This window comes from Gadus morhua, chromosome 12 (assembly GCF_902167405.1).
Source record: "Gadus morhua chromosome 12, gadMor3.0, whole genome shotgun sequence".
In the NCBI taxonomy this organism is placed as follows: domain Eukaryota; kingdom Metazoa; phylum Chordata; class Actinopteri; order Gadiformes; family Gadidae; genus Gadus; species Gadus morhua.
The window spans coordinates 11889536-11914616 of record NC_044059.1 but is presented as its reverse complement, the minus strand read 5'-3'; the positions used below and the strand labels follow the sequence as shown (position 1 = coordinate 11914616).

Below are 25081 nucleotides of genomic sequence, written 5' to 3'. Positions count from 1 at the left end.
TTGAAATCTCCGGTGTTTTCGCCGTTGCGCCGCGGAGAGCCGGACACTTTGTTTTAAAAAGAGGTACAGATCAAAAGTGCACTTAAGGTCTTGAGTGTGGGGGCTCGGCCGGTCGCCTGGAGAGGCGCGCGTTCGAGTCCCGCGTGCATTTGCTTAAGGGTTCGCCTCGCTCGAAAGAGAGAGAGCACTTAGGGAATGCTGCGAAAGGTTTTTATATCGTAATTTTTTTTTCTTTGTCGTCTTTGTTTTTTTGTTTTTATATACGTCAGATATGGTCTTAATACTTTCCAATGTAAAGCAGAACCGCACGTGGATCTTGCGTGCGAGGGGCTTCTGGGTCGTTGGGTTTCGTAGTCTCTGTTAGAGCCTTCCCAGGCTAAAGCGTTCACCCTCCGACCGCCCCGAGGTCGGACTGTAAACATTTCAAGAGTCTTCTTCTCACCAAAGTGTTATGATGACCTGCTCCCCAGAGCTCCCCGGTGCTCCTCTTGCAGCTCTCGCTTCTGCTGTTAGCCTCACGCCCGCTTCTGTTTGTTTCTGTCTCAGCTACGTGCTAAGAGCGACGTGCTACGTGTCACGGGCTGCATGCTAGGAGCTATGTGCTAGGAGCTACGTGCTACGTGTGTGTGTGGGATTCCCAAGTATTCCGGTTCAGGATCCATCCTTCCTCCTATATCCTTCTTGTCAGTGTTGCAGGTGTACTGAACTGATGTCTGTGTTTCCATCGATCAAAAGGTGCCTGGCATCGAATCTTTGTTTACTACGTTTTTAAGGACCGTATAGTTTTGGTAAGGGTTTATGTTTGATAGTTAGCCAAAACATTTGATATCATGTATATACATTTGTATAGCTATTTTCTTGAACAAACCTAAAGAAAATACTTGATAAGCCCAATGCCATATGGATGTGAATACAGCGGTACCATCAGAACTAATGTTTGTATTAATCGACAGTTATACATATGTACCCTTTACCAGCATGATGTGCCAAGTAGCATTGTTAAAGCCTTAGATAGCATCTGCCATTTCATATTTTTGTACAATATATTGTAAATATGTTGCAAGTGGGCTTTTGTGATATAAATCCAAAATAAATATACATACTAAATGCATTTCATGTTTATGAATATTGTTTCATTGTTTTCAATCATCTAGAATTCACTATTCACAATATTTTTGGCCGTCAGCGAAAAAAAAAAGGTTTTTTAATCGCTCGTGACGAGCGATTAAAGTGTCACCCCTTAACAGCGTTACCCCTTATGTATTTTTTCATGTGAAGCGACAGTGTTACCCCTTAAGTTTTATTTGACAATGACCGATAAGAAGTGACAGTGTTACCCCTTATGTGTTTTTTCATGACGAGCGGCTCGTTTTTTATTGGTCACTGTCGAATATAACATAAGGGGTAACACTGTCGCTTTTTATAGGTCGTCGTCAAATAAAACGCAAGTCATTTTTTATCGTCGTTGTCTAATAAGACATAAGGGGTAACACTGTCGTTTTTTATCACATGCCATGAAAAAATACATAAGGGCTAACACTGTCGTTTTTTATCACTCGTCATCCAATAAAACGTAAAAGGTTAACACTGTCGTTTTTTTTGCTCTCTTTGAATAAAACCTAAGGGGTAACACTGTTGGTTTTTTTTATCATCGTTGTCTAATAATACATAAGGGGTAACACTGTCGCTTTTTATATTTCGTCACGGAAAAAAACATGAGGGGTAACACTGTTATTTTTTATTTGTCGTTGTCAAATAAAACATAAGGGGTAACACTGTTGCTTTTTATCACACGTCATGAAAAAATACATAAGGGGTAACACTGTCGTTTTTTATCTTTCGTCATGGAATAAAACATAAGGGGTAACACTGTCGCTTTTTATCTTTCGTCATGGAAAAAAACATAAGGGGTAACACTGTCGCTTTTTATCAAACGTCATGAAAAAAAACATAAGGGGTAACGCTGTCGTTTTTTATCACACGTCATGAAAAAAAACATAAGGGGTAACGCTGTCGTTTTTTATCACACGTCATGAAAAAAAACATAAGGGGTAACTGTCGTTTTTTATCACACGTCATGAAAAAAAACATAAGGGGTAACACTGTCGCTTTTTATCACACGTCATGAAAAAAAACATAAGGGGTAACACTGTCGTTTTTTATCACACGTCATGAAAAAAAACATAAGGGGTAACACTCTCGCTTTTTATCTTTCGTCATGGAAAAATGACATAAGGCGTAACACTGTCGCTTTTTTTGCTCTCGCTGAATAAAACATAAGGGGTAACACTGTCGCTTTTTATCACACGTCATGAAAAATACATAAGGGGTAACACTGTCATTTTTTATCAAAAGTCATGGAAAAAAACATAAGGGGTAACACTGTCGCTTTTTTTTGCTCTCGCTGAATAAAACATAAGGGGTAACACTGTCACTTTTTATCTTTTGTCATGGAATAAAACGTAAGGGGTAACACTGTCACTTTTTATCTTTCGTCATGGAAAAAAACATAAGGGGTAACACTGTCGCTTTTTATCACACGTCATGAAAAATACATAAGGGGTAACACTGTCATTTTTTTGTAGCTCGTCGTCAAATGAGTTAGTGGGGACTCAAACCCGAGTCTACAGAGTGTTAATCTATCACCCTATATTATAACACTGCACCACCAGGACACAGGAATTAATACTTCGGAAGTTATACTTGACCTTACAATTTGTAGAAGAAATAAGCTGAATTTGTACGTGAGAGACCACCTCCTCCCACTGTGGCTGTTTGTTTATATGAGGACTCGAACCAGGGTCTACAGTGTGTTATAGCACTCTCTTACCACTGCACCACCAGGGCACTGAAAAACAAACCTTTTGAAGTTATACTTGACATTACAATACACATGAAATGTGTATCTAAAGTAATAAGTTCACTCGATGGAAAAAGTAAAGTGACCGCGGTGGGACTTGAACTGAGGAACTCAGATACTAAAGCTCAATGCTGCATCCACTGTACCACAGAGTAAGACAATATGTGTAGTTGGGAAGTACATTTTGACACTGCTGTTTTTTATCGGTCACCAGCATAAAAACATAAGGGGTAACACTGTTGTTTTTTTATCTCTCGTCATGGAAAAAAACATAAGGGGTAACAGTGTGTTTTTTTTTATATCATCGTTGTCTAATAAAACATAAGGGGTAACACTGTCGCTTTTTATCACACATCATGAAAAAATACATAAGGGGTAACACTGTCGCTTTTTATCACACATCATGAAAAAATACATAAGGGGTAACACTGTTGTTTTTTATTGCTCGTCATCGAATAAAACGTAAGGGGTAACACTGTCGCTTTTTATCTTTCGTCATGAAATAAAACATAAGGGGTAACACTGTCGTTTTTTATCACACGTCATGAAAAAATACATAAGGGGTAACACTGTTGCTTTTTATCTTTTGTCATGGAATAAAACATAAGGGGTACACTGTCGCTTTTTATCTTTCGTCATGGAAAAAAACATAAGGGGTAAACACTGTTGTTTTTTTTGCTCTTGTTGAATAAAACATAAGGGGTAACACTGTCGCTTTTTATCGCTCGTCATCGAATAAAACATAAGGGGTAACACTGTTGTTTTTTATCACACGTCATGAAAAAATACATACTGTCGTTTTTTTGTAGCTCGTCGTCAAATGAGTTAGTGGGGACTCAAACCCGAGTCTACAGAGTATTAACCTATCACCCTATAATATACCACTGCACCACCAGGACACAGGAATAAATACTTCGGAAGTTATACTTGACCTTACAATTTGTAGAAGAAATAATCTGAATGTGTAGGTGAGAGACCATCTCCTCCCACTGTGGCTGTGTGTTTATATGAGGACTCGAACCAGGGTCTACAGAGTGTTATAGCACTCTCATACCACTGCACCACCAGGGCACTGAAAAACAAACCTTTTGAAGTTATACTTGACATTACAATACACATGAAATGTGTATCTAAAGTAATAAGTTCACTCGATTTAAACAGTTAAGTGACCGCGGTGAGACTTGAACTGAGGAACTCAGATACCAACTCCCAACGCTGCATCCACTGTACCACAGAGTAAGACAAAATCCATAGTTGGGAATTATATTTTGACACTGCTGTTTTTTATCGGTCACCAGCATAAAAACATAAGGGGTAACACTGTTGTTTTTTATTGGTCGTTGTCAAATATAAAACGTAAGGGGTAACACTGTGGTTTTTTATTGGTCGTTGTCAAAGAAAACATAAGGGGTAACACTGTCGCTTTTTATCTTTCGTCATGGAAAAAAACATAAGGGGTAACAATGTCATTTTCTTGAGCTCGTTGAATAAAACATAAGGGGTAACACTGTCGTTTTTTTTATCATCGTTGTCTAATAAAACACGTCATGAAAAAATACATGAGGGGTAACAATGTCGTTTTTTATTGGTCGTTGTCAAACAAACATAAGGGCTAACACTGTTCTTTTACTGCGCTCGTTGTTGAATAAAACATAAGGGGTAACACTGTCGTTTTTTTTTATCATCTTTGTCTAATAAAACATAAGGGGTAACACTGTCGCTTTTTATTGGTCGTTGTCTAATAAAACATAAGGGGTAACACTGTCGCTTTTTATTGATCGTTGTCTAATAAAACATAAGGGCTAACACTGTTCTTTTACTGCGCTCGTTGTTGAATAAAACATAAGGGGTAACACTGTCGTTTTTTTTTATCATCGTTGTCTAATAAAACATAAGGGGTAACACTGTCGTTTTTTATTGGTCGTTGTCAAACAAACATAAGGGGTGACACTGTCGCTTTTTACATTTCGTCATGGAAAAAACATAAAGGGTAACACTGTCGCTTTTTATCTTTGGTCATGGAAAAAAACATAAGGGGTAACACTGTCGCTTTTTATCTTTGGTCATGGAAAAAAACATAAGGGGTAACACTGTTGTTTTTTATCGCTCGTCATCGAAGAAAACGTAAGTGGTAACACTGTTGCTTTTAATCACACGTCATGAAAAAATACATAAGGGGTAACACTGTCACTTTTTATATTTCGTCATGGAAAAAAACGTAAGGGGTAACACTGTCGTTTTTTTTATCATCGTTGTATAATAAAACATAAGGGGTAACACTGTCGCTTTTTATCACACGTCATGAAAAAATACATAAGGGGTAACACTGTCGCTTTTTATCTTTCGTCATGGAAAAAAACATAAGGCAACGACCAATAAAAACACTGTTGTTTTTTATTGGTCGTTGTCAAATAAAACGTAAGGGGCATCACGGTCGTTTTTTGCGCTCATTGTTGAATAAAACGTAAGGGGTAACACTGTCATTTTTTTTATCATCGTTGTCTAATAAAACATAAGGGTAACACTGTCGCTTTTTAACACACATTATGAAAAATACATATGGGGTAACACTCTCGCTTTTTATCTTTCGTCACGGAAAAATGCATAAGGGGTAACACTGTCGTTTTGTATCTTTCGTCACGGAAAAAAACATAAGGGGTAACACTGTCGTTTTGTATCGTCGTTGTCTAATAAGAAATAAGGGGCAACACTGTCGCTTTTTATCCGAGCCAAGTAGCCTTACACCTTATGTTTATACCAGCATATAATTTGTTTTTGTAGCTCGTCGTCGAATATAACGTAAGGGGTAACACTTACGTTTTGTATCGCTGTTGTCTAATAAAACATAAGGGGTAACACTGTCGTTTTTTATCGCACAACATGAAAATATACATAAGGGGTAACGCTGTCGTTTTTTATCGGTCACTGTCTAATTAAACATAAGGGGTAACACTGTCGAATAAAACGTAACACTGGCATTTTTTATCTTTCGTCATGGAAAAAAACATATGGGGTTACACTGACGCTTTTTATCTATCGGCATGGAAAAAAACATAAGGGGTATCACGGTCGTTTTTTATTGGTCGTTGTCAAATAAAACATAAGGGGTAACACTGTCATTTTTTATTGGTCGTTGTCTAAGAAAAAACATAAGGGTAACACTGTTGCTTTTTATCACACGTCATGAAAAAATACATAAGGTGTAACACTGTTGTTTTTTATTGGTCGTTGTGAAATATAACATACGGGGCAACACTGTCGCTTTTTATCGGTCGTTGTCGAATAAAACATAAGGGGTAACACTGTCACTTTTTATCGGTCGTTGTCGAATAAAACATAAGGGGTAACACTTACGTTTTTTATCGCTCGTCGTCATATAAAACATAAGGGATATCACTTACGTTTTGTATCGTCGTTGTCTGATAAGACAGAAGGGGCAACACTGTCGCTTTTTATCCGAGCCAATTAGCCTTACACCTTATGTTTATACCAGCATATATACATAAGGGGTAACACAGTCGTTTTTTATCGCTCGTCGTCGAATAAAACGTAAGGGTCGCTTTTATCCGAGCCAACAAGAAGGGTAAACCTTTGAAGGGGGTGACGGTTGGGTTCTGCTGATGATCAAGGAGCGCCTTTCCTGGTGGCTGAGTGAGTGGGGACTCAAACCTGAGCCTACAGAATGTTAATCTATCACCCTATCATATACCACTGCACCACCAGGACACAGAATTTAAATACTTCGGAAGTTATACTTGACCTTACAATTTGTAGAAGAAATAAAGCTGACTTAGTAGGTGAGTGACCACCTCCTCCTCCACCCTCTGTAGCTGTGTATTTATATGAGGACTCGAACCTTGGACAACAGAGTGTTAAACCACTCTCTTACCACTGCACCATAAGGGCACTGAATACAATACACATGTATTTTATTTTATGTTTTATTTGACCAATAAAAAACAACAGTGTTACCCAATACGTTTTGTATGCGTGTGTGTGGCGGGGTGTGTGTCACAACACCACCCCCTAGTGGACATCAACACGGTAGCAGCTTTAAGAGAGGCCGTAGAGCGCGTGCGTGCGTGTGCGTGTGTGTAACCCATCATAACAATTAGTCTCACACGGAAAGAAAACACGTATTCTGAGGGTCTCCTGGTTGGTTCCTTGTTAATTAGTTAACTCTTGAAGTTCTCCCCTTGTCCTCCATGGGGCGAAGTTTTGTCACTTCGAGGCTACACACACACACACCCACATATGTAAAAAAACTAACTATAACCCTAAAAGTAAAGAGAAAACCCCAAAATCGAACCCTAATAGTAAAGCCTAGAACCAATATTAACATTATTAGCCTTACACGTTATTGCGTTTGTGCCACTTAAAATACGTCCCTACATGTGCCAAGACTGTGTTTGCATGGAGTGGGAGATGAAGAAAAGACAAGGAGACGCTGATCGATCACTTTTGTTTCATTAAGAGCCCTGAAATGGTTTCACAGGTAGAGTTCACAGGCACGTTGCGGCGTGCAATCCGTCTTTAATCACTTTACAAACCACAGGAACAACGGAGAACCCTGAAACAGGACTCCCCCAAAACACTTTATAAATGAATAAATGTATAAGTACATTTAAAACAAACCAATATTGTGTCTCAATATGCACTCACAGCATCAGCCAATAATTTATTCCCCAAATATGTATCCCTGATCTCAATAAATCTGGCAAAGCAAGAACTACACACTGATAAATGTCAATAAACATAAACCGCCAATCGTATACACGTATACGTTGAACCATTCTTAAGACGCAACATCGATTTAAAATAAACTCGCAATGAGTGAATGTGTCAAAATGGCGGCAGGGTATCCAGAAAACAATGAGGACCCAAAGAACACCTTGAATGACCACCTCCACCTCGAATGACCACCTCCACCTCGAATGACCACCTTCATCTTCAATGACCACCTTCATCAATGACCACCTCCACCTCCAAAGACCACCTCCACCTCCACCTCCAAAGACCACCTCCACCTCCACCTCCATAGACCGCCTCCACCTCCACAGGTCTCTGGGACTCAGACAGCAGGCTGTGAGCGAAGCCTCGTCTTCATCACTTGAAGAAGGGTCCTCGGAGCTTGGTCTGCACCTGGTCCCTCTTGGCCTGCCGCTCCCTCAGGTAGGCCTTCAGCTTGTCCGTGGAGAAGCTGACCAGGGAGCCCCCCTGCTGGGCGGGGCCCCGGGGGGCCCTCACCCAGGGGCTCTGCAGGCACTCTGCCGCCGTGGGTCTCCCCCTGCACAGAGGGCCGGGGTCAGCGGTCAGGGGTCAGCGGTCAGGGGTCAGGGGTGAGGGGAGGTCGTCCTCTGGTGCTCGGCAGCTCTCGTCGTAAACGTCTTTTATTGGGATCAGTTAAATTCTTAACACGCCTCGGTCGTAAATGCTGTGTAGCGGTCTGATCGGGCTCTTTGTCGTAAACATAATGTTGTGGTTCAATCGGGTTGTCGGTCTTAAACATAATGTTGTGGTTCTATCAGGTTGACGGTCTTAAACGTAATGTAGTGGTTCTATCCGGTTGTCGATCGGAAACATCGTGTAGCGGTTCTATTGGGTTTTGGGTCGAAAACATTGTGTCACAGCTCTCTGTCGTAAACGTAGCGTAGTGGTTCAATCGGGTTCTCGTCACAATCATTTGGCAGGTGTCGGTCATAGACATCGTGTAGCTGTTTTATCGGGTTCTCGGTCGTAAACACCACGTAGCAGCTCTATCGGGTTCAACTCGGTGTTGGTTAGGGACGCAGTCTTCATCATCATTCATATCACGACCGGCGTGTTGCTCACCAGGCTTTGGGGTTCAGGCTGGTCTTCATGAAGTTGATGGCCCCCTCGGACAGACCCGGGTAGCAGCGGCTGAACTGGATCTTCCCCTTCCGGATGTTCCTATCCTGCTCCCAGCCGAGCTCCGAGTGGAACGGAGCGTCGGCGCTGAACCTACGAGGAGGAGGAAGGAGGTGGAGGAGGAAGGAGCGCTCATTGTGTGTGGAGAGGGGGAGAGAACGAGAGAGAGAGAGCGAGAGAGAGTATGAATGGGGAAGAGAGAGAGAGAGAGAGCGAGAGAGAGAGAGAGAGAGAGAGAGAGAGAGTATGAATGGGGAAGAGAGAGAGAGAGAGAGAGAGAGAGAGAGAGAGAGAGAGAGAGAGAATGAATGGGGAAGAGAGAGAGAGAGAGAGAGAGAGAGAGAGAGAGAGAGGAGAGAGAGAGAGAGAGAGAGAGAGAGAGAGAGAGAGAGAGAGAGAGAGAGAGAGAGAGAGCGAGAGAGAGAGAGAGAGAGAGAGAGAGAGAGTATGAATGGGGAAGAGAGAGAGAGAGAGAGAGAGAGAGAGAGAGAGAGAGAGAGAGAGAGAGAGAGAGAGAGAGAGAGAGAGAGAGAGAGAGAGAGAGACAGAGACAGAGACAGAGAGAGAGAGAGAGAGAGAGAGAGAGAGAGAGAGAGAGAGAGAGAGAGAGAGAGAGAAAGCTTTAGTTTAGAGGTAGGGATGTAGAGAGAGCGAAAGAAGGAAAGAAAGAGTGAGGGAAAAAGGGAGAGAGAGAGAGCGAGCTGATCCTGTCCTCACATGATGAAGGCCAGGACGCCGATGGCCCAGATGTCCGTCTCCGGTCCGACCCCGTTGCCTTCCAGAATCTCAGGAGCTTTTGGAAGCACAATGTAAACTGACAGACAGACATAACGTATCTTCATAAACACGACACGACATTTTTCTGTTGATACAGAAAAATTCACGATGAGAATGGTGAATGATTGATGAGAAACAAGCAGCTGAGAATATGTGGTGGGGTTGGTTAGGGTGAGCTAGGTCCTTCCATCCATCTCCCGTCAGCGCGTACCTTTGCTGCTGCATTCTGTTGAAGGCCATGACGTCAAAAAGGACGGGATTAGTCCATTAGTGTGTGTCAGTTTATGTATCCCAATTTGAATTCCAAATTGTGATTTATTTCATAAACTTTTATACTTCATGGAAAACATCGATACTATGTATAATATTTGTTAAAATAATATTCATAAACATATCAGTATGTCCTTGAGCACGTACCTTTGTTCTCGGCCAGCCCCTGGTAGTGCTCTATGTGCACGGGCTGCCCGGGGGTGAAGGGCTGAGCGGAGCCCAGGTCCACGATCTTCAGCTGGTTCTGCTCGTTCACCAGCACGTTGTCCGACTTCAGGTCCAGGTGCACCACCCAGCGGCCGTGCAGGTAGTCCACCGCGCCCAGGATCTGGACCAGCAGCTCGGCCACGTGCTTCTCAGAGTACAGGTCTCTGCCAAGGGAGGTCCGTCATTTGTTACTGGTTGTACATCTGTGTTGTCGATGCTTTCTTGGCCCTTTGACTCTTACAAGATGTTCACCGTGTTACATGATGCTGTGTAATGAAACACGTTCACCAGAAGATATCTACCACGTTTAACATTTATAGTCCTTATTCAAGTAATTTATTCATTTAAAACAAAAACCAAAACAAGTTTTTACTTAAAGAGTTTACTCATATGAACATGTATGCATTTATTTATTTATAAAAAAAACGCGTTGCCCCAGCAGGGGGCGCTCACCTCTGGGCCAGGCTGGGCAGCAGCTCGCGGCCGGGGCACAGCTCCAGCACCAGCAGCAGGTATGCGGGGGTGATGTAGGCGGTGTGCAGCTGCACCAGGTGGCGGTGGTGCAGGCGCCGGAGGATCAGGTACTCCCTCAGCACGCCCTGCCGCTGCTCCGGGCCGTAGGGCGTCAGCTTGGCCGCGCACACGCGCCCGCTCTGGGCATCACGGCACTGGATGATGACGCTGAAGCGACCCCTGGGGGGAGGGAGGGGGAGGGAGAGGGGGAGGGAGGGAGGGAGAAGGGGGAGGGGAGGGAGGAAGGGAGGGAGAGAGGGGTAGAAAAAGGGAGAGGGAGAGGGGGGAGAGGAAGGGAGGGGAGGGGGAGGGGAGGAGGAGGAGGAGGGGGAGAGAGAGAAGGGGAGGGAGGAATGGAGGGGGGAGGGGAGAGGGGGGGAGGGGGAGGGAGGTAGGGAGGGGGAGGGGAGGAGAAGGAGGGGGAGAGAGGGGAGGAAGGAGGGGGGGGAGGGAGAGAGAGGGGGAGGGAGGAAGGGAGGGGGAGGGGGAGGGGAGGAGGGGGAGAGAGGGGAGGAAGGAGGGGGAGAGGGAGAGAGAGGGGGAGGGAGGAAGGGAGGGGGAGGGGGAGGGGAGGAGGGGGAGAGAGGGGAGGAAGGAGGGGGAGAGGGAGAGAGAGAGGGAGGGAGGAAGGGAGGGGGAGGGGAGGGAGGGGGGAGAGAGGGGAGGAAGGAGGGGGAGAGGGAGAGAGAGAGGGAGGGAGGAAGGGAGGGGGAGGGGAGGAGGGGGAGAGAGGGGAGGAAGGAGGGGGAGAGGGAGAGAGAGGGGGAGGGAGGAAGGGAGGGGGAGGGGGAGGGGAGGAGGGGGAGAGAGGGGAGGAAGGAGGGGGAGAGGGAGAGAGAGAGGGAGGGAGGAAGGGAGGGGGAGGGGGAGGGGAGGAGGGGGAGAGAGGGGAGGAAGGAGGGGGAGAGGGAGAGAGAGAGGGAGGGAGGAAGGGAGGGGGAGGGGGAGGGGAGGAGGGGGAGAGAGGGGAGGAAGGAGGGGGAGAGGGAGAAAGAGAGGGAAGGAGGGAAGAGGGAGGGGAGAGGGGGAGAGAGGAAGGGGGAGGGAAGAGGGGAGGGAGAGGAGGAGGAGGTGGAGAGAGGTGAGGAAGGAGGGGAATAGGGAGAGAGAGGGAGAGGGGGAGGGAGAGAGGGGGGGAGGGAGAGAGAGGGGGAGGGAGGGAGAGGGGGAGGGAGAGAGGGGCAGAGACAGCAGGTGGGAGAGAGAGACAAAGTTGGAGAACTCTTTACCGAGCGATTCTATTTGTAACTACAATCTGTTCTTAATTCGTACTGGACCATGTCCACCGATTAAACACTGCCAACCATGATATCCCAGTTGGTTCCCACAGTGTATGGTGCGTGAGGATCCTACCTGTTGATCTCAGAGAGGAAGCTGTAGGTCTTGTGGGAAGGCTGTGCCCCCCCGACGGCCCTCGTCTCTGGGGAGTCCGTCTGGATGAGCGGCAGCTGGACTTCTGCGGAGGAAACAGAGTTAGCATTTTTGTAATATTTTATTAAAATTCTTTAATGAAAGTTCCTAAAGTTTAAATTTAGATAATACATTAAAATATGGGGCCGTATCACTATACAGTCGCTTATATTACTGAATTATCTATACTTTATGAACTTTCATTTGAAAATAAAAATTATACAAAAAGATATATTAATATTATCTGTTGTTATTGTTTGTGTGCAGATGCACTGATGGATCAGTTCCTAAACCACCGAGAGGTCGGGGCGACGGGTCCGCGGACTTGCCTTCGGGGTGCGTTGCCATGACGACGGGGAGCGACGGGTCGCTGAAGGAGCCGGCCCCCTGCTGGGTGACGACGCCCACCCTGAAGACGTAGGAGGCCCCCCGGGGCAGGTCCTTCACCACGAGGACGTTCTCCGCCACCCCCTCCGAGAGGGCCCGCCACTGGACCCCTGAGGGGACACGCAGGGGGGAGTCAACTCACACCCTCGCATCATCGGATCAAGCCCCCGCTTCAGCAATGACTTTGGCGCGGGTTTGTGGTGAAAAGCAAGACAGGAAGGTGGATTTGAGACGCTAATTAAATATAAAACGTTTTTATCTTTGACCTGGAGAGGTCTTGATCGGCGTGTACGCCGATTTTGGAGGCGATAAATATTTTCATAGTTTTTTGTGAGAATCAGACATTCCTTCTCATTACTGGCCCTATTGGCCGCAAAGTGAACTGCAAGCAGCTAGAGCTCACGCATTCATGCTTTCGAGACAGTTAAAATTATGAAGTGAAGTTTTTGAAAGTCATAAAAATCATAAATCAATGTACAATTTAAAAAAATTATGGACAAAGAGACATTTATGCTATTATTAGCCCTTTGACGTCACTTCCTTAGCTATTCCCGGGAAAACCGGCCAGTTATACTAAAATACATTTTTTAAGTCAAACTTCAACCTGTTCATATATTAGCAATATAAAGTAATTTATGCATTTACACATAGTCCCTTTAAGATTATTACACAAAGAAAATAACAACTGATAAGCAAAGATATAGAAGAAAAAGAGGATATTTTTGCTGCTTTGGGTATTTTTGTGGCGCTGTTTTACTCCTTTCCACCCACCGTCCGAGCAGTACTGTACGCAGTAGAGCGCCGGTGAGGGGGTCTGGACCTGCTTCCACACCAGGAGGACCCCGCCCCCGTCCAGCTGGACCACGTCAGGCCTGCTGCGCCGAGGCGGCGGCTCTGGAGGGGGGGGGGGGGGGGGGGGTCAGCGTTAGTGAGAGGACAGAGCAGGACTGATCCGGGGCCAGGCGTAACGGAAGGGGACACTACCTTTGGTCTTCTTGAAGGCCGGTATCTTGAAGGAGGACATCAGCCGGGACACTCTGTTCTGAGGGCTCTCCGATCCGGAGGGACTGCCCCTTTTAGGAGGGATGGGAGATCCTTTCACGATGGGCCCTTTTACACAAAGACATGACGGTCAGAAACGTTAGACTTTAATACACAACATATACCTAACCTAATAGTAAGGTTGTAAGACAACAGCATCTTTATGAAGTGAAGTCCAGCCACAATTTGTGGTGCAGTATGTGATCAAATATGGGATCTGTGATTTGTATTTTTTTCCAATTGTCCTTTCATTCTGACCAACCAGGTGTCTGCTCTTATGGAAGGAGGAGGCAACCGTTCATCTTCCACCACCTCCCCTCCCTCACTAGTCCACCTCCCCTCCCTCACTAGTTCACCTCCCTTCACTAGTCCACCCCCCCCCCTTCACTAGTCCACCTCCCCTCCCTCACTAGTCCACCTCCCTCACTAGTCCACCTCCCCTCCCTCACTAGTTCACCCCCCTCCCTCACTAGTTCACCCCCCCCCCCCTTCACTAGGTCCCCTCACCTCCCTTGGTTAGGTCCTCCTTGCTGGATGATCTAAACAGCTTGGTGAGGCTGGAGGCCGACGCCCTCATCTTCTTCCTCAGGGTCATGGTGGGGGTGTCGGGGGCCATGATCTCCCCCAGGGTGGGGCCCATCCCGGGGGTCTCCAGCGGGGCGTAGGAGTGGCCCGTCCAGGACTGCCGGCGGAAGATCTTCATGAGGCCCAGCTTGGGGGACCTCCCCGGGGGGATCTTGATCTCCAGGGCGGGGGCCGAGGCGTGCCTCTGGAGCCCCTGGCTGCCCATCTTGTCCTTGGACCTGGGGGGTCTCTCCGGGGACTGGAGGGACGTCAGGCTGGGGCTGGGGCTGGGCTGGACCCCGGAGGGGACCCCCGCCCGGTGGAGGCTGCCGCTGCTGCTGGCCGCCAGGTCCTGGTGGGAGCGGGTCCGGGTCCGGGGCGGGGGCCGGGGGGCCGCGCTCTTCGGCTCGGCGTCCACCTCGGAGAACCGGAGCGAACACGGAGCACCGTACCTCTGGCCGGGCCGGAACCGGGCGGCGGAGAGGACGGGACCCGCCTCCTCGCAGGGGCCCGGTCCGCTGGGGGACTCAGAGTCCCCGTGCACCCGGACGAGGGGCCCGGCCAGGGGACTGTGGGACCCCGCCGGGTTCCCCACCTCCAGGGGCTCCCGATGCGTCATGGGCGCCCTCTCCCCCATCAAAGGCCTCCTCTCCCCCATCAAAGGCCTCCTCTCCCCCATCAGAGGGCTCCTCTCCCCCATCAGAGGGCTCCTCTCCCCCATCAGAGGGCTCCTCTCCCCCATCAGAGGGCTCCTCTCCCCCATCAGTGGGCTCTTCTCCCCCGCCTGGAGCCTGGAGCCGACCAGCGCTCCCCCTAGGAAGAGGCTCCCCTGGACCGGAGCCACGGAGCCTCTCCTTCTGGACGTCCGGCCGGCGACCGGCGGGGCCAGCAGCTTCCTCCGCCCCCCTTCGTCGTCCGTGAACTCCTCCTTCACGCTCCGGCTGCCCCCCCCCTCCCCCTCCTCCTCGTCCCGCCCCGGGCTCCGCTGGGGCGAGGCGGGCGAGCGGCGGGAGCACTCGTCCAGCGACCGGCTCCTCCGGTGGGGGGGCGGGTTGGCCTGGGACAGGCTGACGCCGCTGTCGAAGGAGCACGACTTCTGCATGGGCGGCTGGGCCGAGGCGGCGCGTCGCGGGCCGCGCCCCGCCTCCGCCTCGTCCTCCACGTACTCGATGAGCGGCTCGCTGAGCCGGCCCGAGAGGCTGCGGCGCAGCGGGCGGCGTCCGCGCTCCTGCTTCTTGGCCTGGAAGCGGTCCCGGAGCGTCATGTGGCGGGCGGAGAGCGGCGACAGCTGCTGGGAGGAGCTGTGGAAGGTGCTGCGGATCACGCTGCCCCGCGGGACGCGGCTGCCCTCGCTGCCCGAGCCCTCCTCGCCCTCCGAGAGGTACAGGGACGGGCTGCTGTCCCGGCTGGGACGCCGCTCCCTCTGGGGGGTCCGCTGGCAGGACAGCTCCGAGGAGCCCACCGACTGCTTGCTGACGCTCCGAGCCAGCACGCTCCGGGCCAGCTCGCCGTCCTCCTCCTCCTCTTCGTCCTCTTCGTCGCCGAGCGTCTCCTCCTCCTCTTCCTCGTCGTCCTCGGAACCGAAGCGCCGCGCGATGAAGGGCGGCGGGATGCGGGCCCGCTTCGCCAGCGGGTCGTAGCCCCCTTCCTCCTCCTCCTCCTCCTCTTCGTCGTCGTCCTCCTCTTCCTCGGTGGGGCTGGCGTGCTGGAAGAAGTCCCAGGAGTCGGCCTCGTCGTACTCGGAGGAGGAGCCGCTGCTGGGCGAGGAGCTGCTGTGGTCGCGGGGCTCCCGGGGGACCGTGGCGGCCGTGTCCCTGAGAGGGGCCCCCAGCAGCTCGGGGAGGGGCCGCAGGGTCAGCACGGAGCCGATGCAGGTCAGCGACCGCTGGGCGTGCAGAGGGTCGGAGAGGGAGAAGTATCAAATGTACAAATATTTTAATTTTTTTATATTTATTTTCTTTAATGTATTACCTTTTTTTTTTTCACCTAAAATTTATAAATTACAATTTTATATTTATAAATCAATTTTTTTTATTTGAACATTTTTATGATTCTTACTGAAATACTATGATTTAGTTTCCAGGTATTTATTCACTTCCGTCTAAAATGTGGGAGCAGCTTATTGTCCAAAGTGTTGAAGCTGTGGCAGCCGGTATGTTCTAACGACCTACCTGCCATTTCCTCCTGGAGATAAAGACCTTCAAGCTCCTCGTGTTGATGTCGTCCGTGTCCTCGACTGCGTGCTCATCCTGAAACAGGTTCATGACAGCGGGTGGCTCTGAGCTCTGCCATGACTAAGACTCACTCTGCCTAAGAACAGCCAGATGTTACACTCACCAGGAACCACTCATGGCTCAAGCACTCAGTGGCAGTGGGTCTCCTCCTTAAAGAAAAATTATCACACAAGAAACAATCCATACTTTGATATTCATCATTTTAGGAACCATTTACAACAACAAATATGTTTTGCCGTATGGAAATGGACTACATGCCCTAAATGTAAATGTAAATGTCTCATTAGGAGACTTAGTTGGGTTCCTTGTCCTCCTTTATAACATGATATCTGATGTGGGGGCTTGGCTCAGGGGGTGATGTGGAATGTGTAATGGAGATTAAGGGCTGCACAAATGATGAATTGAATCGAAGGTATTGGTATGGGTGCGTGAGCTACAGGAGTCTCAGTGTGTTGTGGGTGGACCAATAAGAAGCTCAGGTACTCAGGCTCCGGTTGGAGGACCAGGCGCAGGAAGTCCTGGGCCTCGGGGGTGCGGGCGGTCAGGTCGGGGGTCTCCCAGCTCAGGGTCCCCTCCCCCACCCGGAGCAGCGTGGCGCGGTCCGTCTCGCCGGCGAAGGGGCAGCGGCACGTCAGGCTGTCAACGACACGTCGGGACCGCCCGTCAGCACACCGACCAATCCTGTACTACCACTGAGGGGCCGAGGCACGATAAGGCCTCGCCACGGTTCTAGACGTACGTACCAGAGGAAGGCGATCACACCCAGGGACCTGGCAGGGGGAACACGACAGAGGTTAGCGCAGGATGAAGACAAAGCAGAAGACATGGAGTCAACATGTGGCTCAGGAGGTAGAGCGGGTTGGCTGGTAACCGGAAGGTTGCCAGTTCGATCCCCCGGCCCCGAGTGTCGAAGTGTCCCTGAGCAAGACACCTCACCCTAACTGCTCGGGATGACCCTGAATGGCTGATACCGCCATCGGTGTGTGAATGTGTGAATTTGGCACTGTTGGACACTACTATTGCACTACTGACAAGTGCTGCTGTCTACACACACCGCCCCCGTTTGCATCTGCCTATGCGCAGATCTCTCATCCATCTAAGTACACGGAGACACCTTCTCATCCAGATCTGCATCTAACGCGTGACCTCGTGGATCCCCTCTAGATCATCGGTCAGACCCACCACACGTCCGTCGCCCCGGTGACGGGCTCCTGGTGAACGATCTCCGGGGCCACGAACTCTGGCGTCCCGAACTTGCTGTACTGGTGTCGGGACGCGTCCATCTCCTGGCTGAAGCCGAAGTCGCAGATCTTGACCTCGTCTCGCGGCGGGTACACCATCAGGATGTTATCGGGCTGGGAACAGACGAGTGAGGAGATATGGAGGAGATATGGTGGGGCAGTGTGACCATGAGATCACAGGGGGACCAGGTGATCACCGGACGTCCGGCTCACCTTGAGGTCCAGGTGCAGGATGTTCATGCTGTGGATGTGGGCGACGCCCTCCAGGATCTGCTGGAGGTACGACTGGACCTGAGGAAACCAAACGGCATCGGTGACATTTCAATGTCATCATGCAAAGTTGATCAAGTAAAGGATGCTATGTGATGTACATGTCTGTCTACCTCTCTCTCTGTGACCGATGCCTTGAGCAGCAGATGGTCCAGAAGTCCATAAGGACAGCAGCTGTAATGTTGTTAGGGACTGAACACTCATTAATGGATGGTCGACCTGTTTAAATTCATCTTTCTTAGAGCTAAGTGATAATGTCTTAAAAGTAGTGTAAAGGAACTGATAGTATAGGGATCTGAAGTCCCACCTACAAATAGAAGTTCAGGATTAGAGAGTGTTAAAGAATAAATGCTTGTGATCCTGCTCAGTGTCCCAGGATACACCTCGGTGACCAGGACCAGGGTGCGTCGGGTGCAGAAGAAGTCCAGCAGACAGGCCACCCTGGGGTGGGCCAGGCGGGACAGCAGGTCCCTCTCCTGGAAGGCCCTGGTTCTGGTGCTGTTCCTCAGGGGCAGGAACTTGGCCGCGAAGCCCTCCCCGGTCCTCCTGTGGACCACACGCTTCACCACGCCGAACGCCCCCCTGGGGAGCAGAGGAGACGCGATGGGTGAGGGGGGCGGTGGAGGTCGCTGCTGGGACAGCCCGGTGTTCAACGACAACCGAGAGCATCATGGCGGTGGAAGACGAGGCGCCGGTTCACCTTCCCACTTCCTCGTGGATGTCGTAGACGGAGAACAGCTTCCTCCGCCTGCCCAGCTCCACCTCCCGCTCCTCCACCTCCAGCGGTCCTACGGGGAAGACGTACGGTCGGCCATGAGGTCGTCCTGAGCTCTGACAAACATCTCCAGTTCTCCCTCGTGATAATCGCAGAGCGTTGCATTGATCCAACATAATGGGGTTGTGTTGTAGAAGACAAATGTCTGCAACACCCCCTCCCACTCCCTCCCTCCCCCCCCCTCTCCTCCCCCCTCCCCTCCCCTCCCCCTCCCTCCCTGTACCGCCATCCCTTGTGTCAGACCCCCAGGTTGATCACAGCGCTGACCGGGGGTGCAGACTCACCTTCCTCCACAATGAGCTCCGCCTGGCAGGAGGTGTGTCCCGAGTCGTTGTAGGCCAGGCAGGTGTACATGCCGCTGTCCTCCCCCTCAGGACAGACCACCGTCACCGAGCAGCGGGCCCCCTGCTGCCTCATCTCCACGTTGTCATTGGCTGAGAGCTCCTCCTCGTCCTCCAATCACAGTGTGTCATACATTTAACATGGAGGGCATTTAGCCGACGCTCTATCCAAAGCGACTTACAATAAGTACATTTGTCAGAAGAAAGAGAAACAACAATATATCTCTGTCGGTAGAGTAAGGATGTTCATAGAACCAAGTGCCAAGCACTAACCATCACTAGGTTAACCCATTCCCCGTACACCACAAAGATAGCTAGGGTAATATTCTACACGATGCCAAGTACTATTTTAAAATCCCAGGATGTACAACATACAATGAGGGCTTAATATTTGTGTTAGTGCCGACCTTGTACCACTGTATGTGGGGGGCGGGTCTTCCTGTGATGATGGCAGTGAAGACAGCTGATTGGCCTGGCTCCACGCACAGGCTCTCTGGGGGAACCTGAACGAAGGGAGGAGCTGGAAAAGAAAACAAGAAACGGACTCCAGTAGGATTGGGGGTTGAATGGGTCGGCTGTGGTGCTGGTTGTGTTGGGGACTAAAGTACCATCTTGGATCTCCTGCATGGGCTCTGAGATGAAGAGCTCCTCCTCCTCTCCCTCGGGGTAGTAAAGGGGCTCGCGGGGGGGGGTCTCCGTGGGTGGGGGGGTAGCTTCACCCACTTCAGGAAGACCTTCAGCACTGCAGAGAGAGTGGATCAGTTCACTATCAAGAGGAGGACGGGGGAGAGGAAGTGATGGATGAAGCTGGACTCACTCCTCTGAGCTCCCTGGACCGAAGAGGCTCCTCACGATGGACTTGGGACTGAAGTCCGTCTGCAGCCACTTCTTCACCAGGACGGCGGACCAGCCTTCTGAGTCGGCGTCTGGGGGAACCAAACCCTCCATCTTAGCACCTCTTAACATGTGGAGGTGGAGCGGGAATAGTAAACGATGGAAGATCTTCCGGTTGACTTAACTTTGGGGGTCATATTTATAAATTAATTATAATAATTATACTCATATGGCGAGGAGGAATTTTGAGAGTGGTACAGTACTTTTACCTTCACAGAGATTGAGAGAGATGGCAGATTTAACTTCTTACCTCACATGAACCAGGGTCAAACCCCCGTTAACCCACCATATCAACGGGATATGGACCATACCATTCCCCAGGTGGCTCTAGAAGACCTAACAGCACATGCCCGTCTCAAGGTGGGAGAATGGAGAATTAGATCGGCATGCATCAGGAGCAGGAAGATGTTGAGATGTTGATTCATGCACTTAGATGAGGACTTACATGAGAAACTTCCTGCTGTCCGTCTCATGAAGGGAGGAGGATGACAGTGAATACGGATGAACAAAATGGTGGACGGACGCCCAAAAGGAAATGAGACAAAACAAAGATTCCTGCGGTGCTAATTCAACGACTATGACCTGAGGATCTGTTATACAAACCTCACAGGATTACACTGGATTTATTCCTTTCGATGCTATTATCGTAGAATAATAGCAAAGGGTTCTTTTGAACCACAAAGATGAGAGAACAATGAAGGAAATGTCAGTCATGGGGCTTCTGGAAATGGAAGAACAGATGATGAAAACAGGCACATAAAAACATCCAATACATGACTGTATCAATGTCTTCAGATGGTGGGGACGTAGGTATGGTGTTTGGTGGAGCGGTGGTGTCGGAGGTGATGGAGGAGGTTTGGGTGGAGGTGTTGAGGTTGGGGTCAGGGGAAATGGAATGGGATGTCACCTACACCCTGCCTGCATAATAACCGTGACATGGGCTGTAGGTAAGAGAGTGAGTGAGTGAGTGAGAGAGTGAGAGAGTGATCTGTGATGGGGTCGACGACGGTGTTGAGAGGCTGGGAGGTGGAGGGGCTGGAGGGGTGGGGGGAGTTTGGGGGCTGTGTTTGGTAGTGTAGGGGAGCGGGTCTGAATTTAAAGTGTTCAATGTCTATGTCCTGGTCCCACTAAAAGTATTCCCAGTGTTTCCTTGTACCACCAGGGTGTTTATAACTGAGATACAACGCTAATAAAACTCTCTTGGGGGCCCTGGACCCCTGTGATGCGTGTTTACCTGGCTCGTCTGGGACCGGCCTACCTTTGGGGGACAAGTCCTGCGGTTCGACGATCTCGCTGTCAATCGACGGCACGTAGGCGGGGCAAAGTCCGGCCTTGCACTTGGCGCAGCCCATCGGGTTCGAGAGCTAGAGCAGAATAATATTAATAATAATAAAAGCAGTGACGGTAACCTGACGTCAAATATATATGGCCTTGTTATACTCGATTTCTGAAACATAGCACTTAGAGGTTCGGGTATATTGCTCAAGGATGCCACCACGTAGTTTGTGGACATTATTGGGGATAAATCCTTCTACATTTTGGCTTAAAGTTGAACACTTTGAGCCACTACATTTACATTCAGCGCATTAAGCAGACACTTTTATCCAAAGCGACTAACAATAAGTACATTTGTCAGAAGAAAGAGAAAGAACAAAGCTGTCGTCGGTACAGTAAGGATGTGTAATGGAACCAAGTGCCACTACACAATCGATATATTCTTTATATCCATCCTTATTCTGATGCGTCTCTTGACTTGCGTCTCGTACCTCGCACTCGTAGAGGCCGACGTCGGCCTCGGTGGGGCTGACGACGGTCAGAGTCAGGATCCCACTGCGGGCGTCGTTGGAGATCCGGTACTTACTCCGGTCGGTCAGCTCTACACCATCTTTACCCCACCTGGCGATACAGTGGATAACACAGGGGTTAGTCGGGTCCACGGTAACAACTGTCCTTTTGATAAGGGTTGGGGGGGGGGGGCTGTACCTGACTCTGGGCAGGGGGGTGGAGAGGGTGGAGCAGATGAACTGGAGGTCCTCCCCCTCCATCAGACACATGCTCTCCAGTCGGCTGAGGAACCGGGGAGGGCCTGGGGAGAGGAGGGGTGAGTTACCGTGTGACTATAGTACAGGCCGCAGTCATAAACCCACGTCGTCTACATGGATTGGACTGTTTGACTTTTCGCTTCTGTTTATCTTCTCGAATAAACATTTTGACCATCATTCATATATATGTTTACGTTACATCTGGGGCATTTCGCAGACACTTTTATCCAAGGCGACGTGCAACCATTCATACACACATTCACACTCTCGTGGAGTCGACCACGCAGGGCGACCGCCGGCTCGTCGGGAGCAGTCAGGGTGAGGTGCCTTGCTCAGGGACGCCTCGACACTCAGCTAGGAGACCGAACTAGCAACCTTCCGGTTACAAGTCAACCTTAGGTGGTGATAACTTTTTCACATATTTTTTCCAAGAGCTCTTTCAAACCTAATTAGCAATTTAAATAATGGGTATGATGAAGAGATTTAAATTCATTCTAAATCAAAGTGAACATCGGTATGAACGGAGGAATGGCTGGCCGGCGGCCCTCACCCTCCACGGTGACCCGGGCCAGGGTGCTGGCGCTGCCCACCGGGCTGAGGGCGTAGCAGAGGTACTGGCCCCCGTCCCCCGGGGCCAGGCCATCCAGCACCAGGCTGTGGGCCCCCGACCGCCTGGCCGTCAGGATGTGGCGCAGGTCCACGTCCAGGTGGAGCCCGTCTGGGGGCACCACAACACCACATGTTAGGGTCAGCGTCCTGGGGTCATTTACATTAACATTCAGGGCATTTAACAGACGCTTTTATATTACTTTATTTTCATTGCATTGCTACGCACCTTGCATTGCATTTTGCACGAAAGGCGCTTATAAATAAAGTTTGATTGATTGATTGAATGTACTTTTGGATGGCCACTTTGCCAATATGACACAACAAACCCCCACACCCTAATATTGTGTTACATTCGGAAAGAACACAACAATTGTCTCCCTCTCCAGAGTCCCATGGCGCTCTGTGGTCCGTACCTTTGAGCCAGCTGACTACCGGGGCGGGGGAGCCGGTCACCCTGCAGGCCAGCTGGATGGTCTGCCCCGGCTGGGTGGTGACGTCTGACAGCTGCTCCTCAAACACCGGAGGGCCTGGGACACGCAGACACACGCCAAGGAACCAAACAGGGTAGAAGAGACACAGAATGACCTTGTATTGTATTTACAGGAGGATCCTCTGCGTGCCAAAATGGATATGATGAGATAGGCATTATTAAAGAAAGACCAGGTGTTTGGGCTTCACAGCAGCAGAATTGCATGACGATACAATTAGTAGAAAATAACTTTTTAAATATTGAACGAGATTTTCATTAAATAATTTTCCTAAATTGAAATATTAAATATACAAAAATATATATATCTCTATGCAGAATTTGAAATTATTTCCAACAATAAGAGAATTGAATCATCAACAAGTCTCCAACAGTTCACACAGAACTTCGACCATCTCAGAGGTCTGATCGTTTGCTCTGGTCTGACTGATTGAGGGACTCACTGCTCAGGGGAGCTCAGAGGTCTGATCGTTTGCTCTGGTCTGACTGATCAGAGAGGGACTCACTGCAGTAGGGGAGCTCAGAGGTCTGATCATTTGCTCTGGTCTGACTGATTGAGGGACTCACTGCAGCAGGGGAGCTCAGAGGTCTGATCGTTTGCTCTGGTCTGACTGATTGAGGGACTCACTGCAGCAGGTGAGCTCAGAGGTCTGATCGTTTGCTCTGGCCTGACTGATTGAGGGACTCACTGCAGCAGGGGAGCTCAGAGGTCTGATCGTTTGCTCTGGTCTGACTGATTGAGGGACTCACTGCAGCAGGGGAGCTCAGAGGTCTGATCGTTTGCTCTGGTCTGACTGATTGAGGGACTCACTGCAGCAGGGGAGCTCAGAGGTCTGATCGTTTGCTATGGCCTGACTGATTGAGGGACTCACTGCAGCAGGGGAGCTCAGAGGTCTGATCGTTTGCTCTGGTCTGACTGATTGAGGGACTCACTGCAGCAGGTGAGCTCAGAGGTCTGATCGTTTGCTATGGCCTGACTGATTGAGGGACTCACTGCAGCAGGGGAGCTCAGAGGTCTGATCGTTTGCTCTGGTCTGACTGATTGAGGGACTCACTGCAGCAGGGGAGCTCAGAGGTCTGATCGTTTGCTCTGGTCTGACTGATTGAGGGACTCACTGCAGCAGGGGAGCTCAGAGGTCTGCTGGAGCTCCCTGAGGTCCCGGAGCCAGGAGAGCTTGACCAGGGTGGAGCGGCCCTGCAGGGTGTAGGTCCGCACCGAGCCCCGGTGCTCGTGGCCCAGCACCCAGCTCCTCTCGTCGCCTCCCCCCCCGGGACTGTCCTTCACCTTAAGGTCGTTCAGCTGGGGGGAGGGGGGGGAGGAGAGATATATAAGGTCTGTACGTTTAGAGTTTAGTCGTTAAAACTTGATTGTTTTAAAAGGCAGGCTGAATTGTGATTTTATTCAACTGTCCATGGTTCTCTATTCAAATAATTTGATAATTAGAAATTAATAATTTACATTACGTATCATTTTGTACCGATCCCGCTTTTGTTACGCAGTTATTATACAAAAAACCGTACGCAAATATTTATGTTTAAAGCAAATAATGAATAGCAGCAGCAACAGTTCTTTGTTGAGGATAGAGAAAGATCGAGAACACACTGGTGGCGATCCAGATGCTAATCTGATTGGAAGAGTTTTCCTGTGCATTAAGCATACACCTTCCTCACCTTCATCTTGTTTTTGAAGCCGTATACGTCTGCGTTGGCCCCGGGGCCCCTCTTCAGTTTACACAGGATCACACAGTCCTTGAAGAGGAACACTTGTCTCTGCTGCCCTCTGCTGGCCGTCTTCATCTCCGGGGATTCCTCCCACACCGTCAGGACCCCCTGAGAAGGGAAGGGGCGCAGAGGATGTTCACAGTGAAGCAGTGAAGCACTCGACATCAGAGGCAGTTTCACAACAGGTTGGCTTCCTGACTGCTGAGTTAATTGTTAGGGTAGTGTTAGGGTTAGGTTAACCTGGCACTTAATGTACACACTTATTGTTTGTTGCACGTCCTGGCCCTTATTGTACGCACTCATTGTTTGTTGTACATCCTGGCACTTAACGTACGCACTTATGTTATGCTGTACGTCCTTGCGCTTAAAGATATTACTTAGCATTGTGTAGCATCTTATCCTAGCTAACTTTGTTGTATAAGGGAAATGGGTTAACCTAACAATTGCACTCGTTTCCATGAACATCCTTACTGTACCGACTGCGTTATATTGTTGTTTCTCTATCTCCTGACAAATGCACTTATTGTTAAGTCGCTTTAGATAAAAGC

The 25081-nt window shown here is 49.4% G+C and overlaps 1 protein-coding gene across 1 annotated transcript in view; it reads right to left on the bottom strand.

The window, feature by feature from the left end:
• Positions 1 to 7310: 7310 nt before the first annotated feature.
• Positions 7311 to 25081, bottom strand: part of obscna (obscurin, cytoskeletal calmodulin and titin-interacting RhoGEF a) — a 75122-nt gene continuing 57351 nt past the window's right edge. The window contains exons 59-89 of the mRNA XM_030372245.1: positions 24483 to 24641; positions 23928 to 24111; positions 22738 to 22851; positions 22266 to 22433; positions 21657 to 21759; positions 21440 to 21569; positions 20932 to 21037; positions 19597 to 19705; positions 19388 to 19521; positions 19187 to 19299; positions 18723 to 18891; positions 18364 to 18451; positions 18045 to 18245; positions 17777 to 17837; positions 17607 to 17684; positions 17335 to 17507; positions 16896 to 16922; positions 16636 to 16788; positions 16256 to 16301; positions 16090 to 16167; positions 13862 to 15803; positions 13298 to 13423; positions 13085 to 13207; positions 12256 to 12423; positions 11870 to 11972; positions 10457 to 10696; positions 9944 to 10167; positions 9738 to 9752; positions 9467 to 9563; positions 8693 to 8842; positions 7311 to 8147 (exon numbers count right to left, since the gene is read on the bottom strand). Coding sequence (XP_030228105.1) covers positions 7967 to 8147; positions 8693 to 8842; positions 9467 to 9563; positions 9738 to 9752; positions 9944 to 10167; positions 10457 to 10696; positions 11870 to 11972; positions 12256 to 12423; positions 13085 to 13207; positions 13298 to 13423; positions 13862 to 15803; positions 16090 to 16167; positions 16256 to 16301; positions 16636 to 16788; positions 16896 to 16922; positions 17335 to 17507; positions 17607 to 17684; positions 17777 to 17837; positions 18045 to 18245; positions 18364 to 18451; positions 18723 to 18891; positions 19187 to 19299; positions 19388 to 19521; positions 19597 to 19705; positions 20932 to 21037; positions 21440 to 21569; positions 21657 to 21759; positions 22266 to 22433; positions 22738 to 22851; positions 23928 to 24111; positions 24483 to 24641 — 5763 coding nt within the window. The 3' untranslated portion in view covers positions 7311 to 7966. The remainder of the gene's footprint in view (positions 8148 to 8692; positions 8843 to 9466; positions 9564 to 9737; positions 9753 to 9943; positions 10168 to 10456; positions 10697 to 11869; positions 11973 to 12255; positions 12424 to 13084; positions 13208 to 13297; positions 13424 to 13861; positions 15804 to 16089; positions 16168 to 16255; positions 16302 to 16635; positions 16789 to 16895; positions 16923 to 17334; positions 17508 to 17606; positions 17685 to 17776; positions 17838 to 18044; positions 18246 to 18363; positions 18452 to 18722; positions 18892 to 19186; positions 19300 to 19387; positions 19522 to 19596; positions 19706 to 20931; positions 21038 to 21439; positions 21570 to 21656; positions 21760 to 22265; positions 22434 to 22737; positions 22852 to 23927; positions 24112 to 24482; positions 24642 to 25081) is intronic.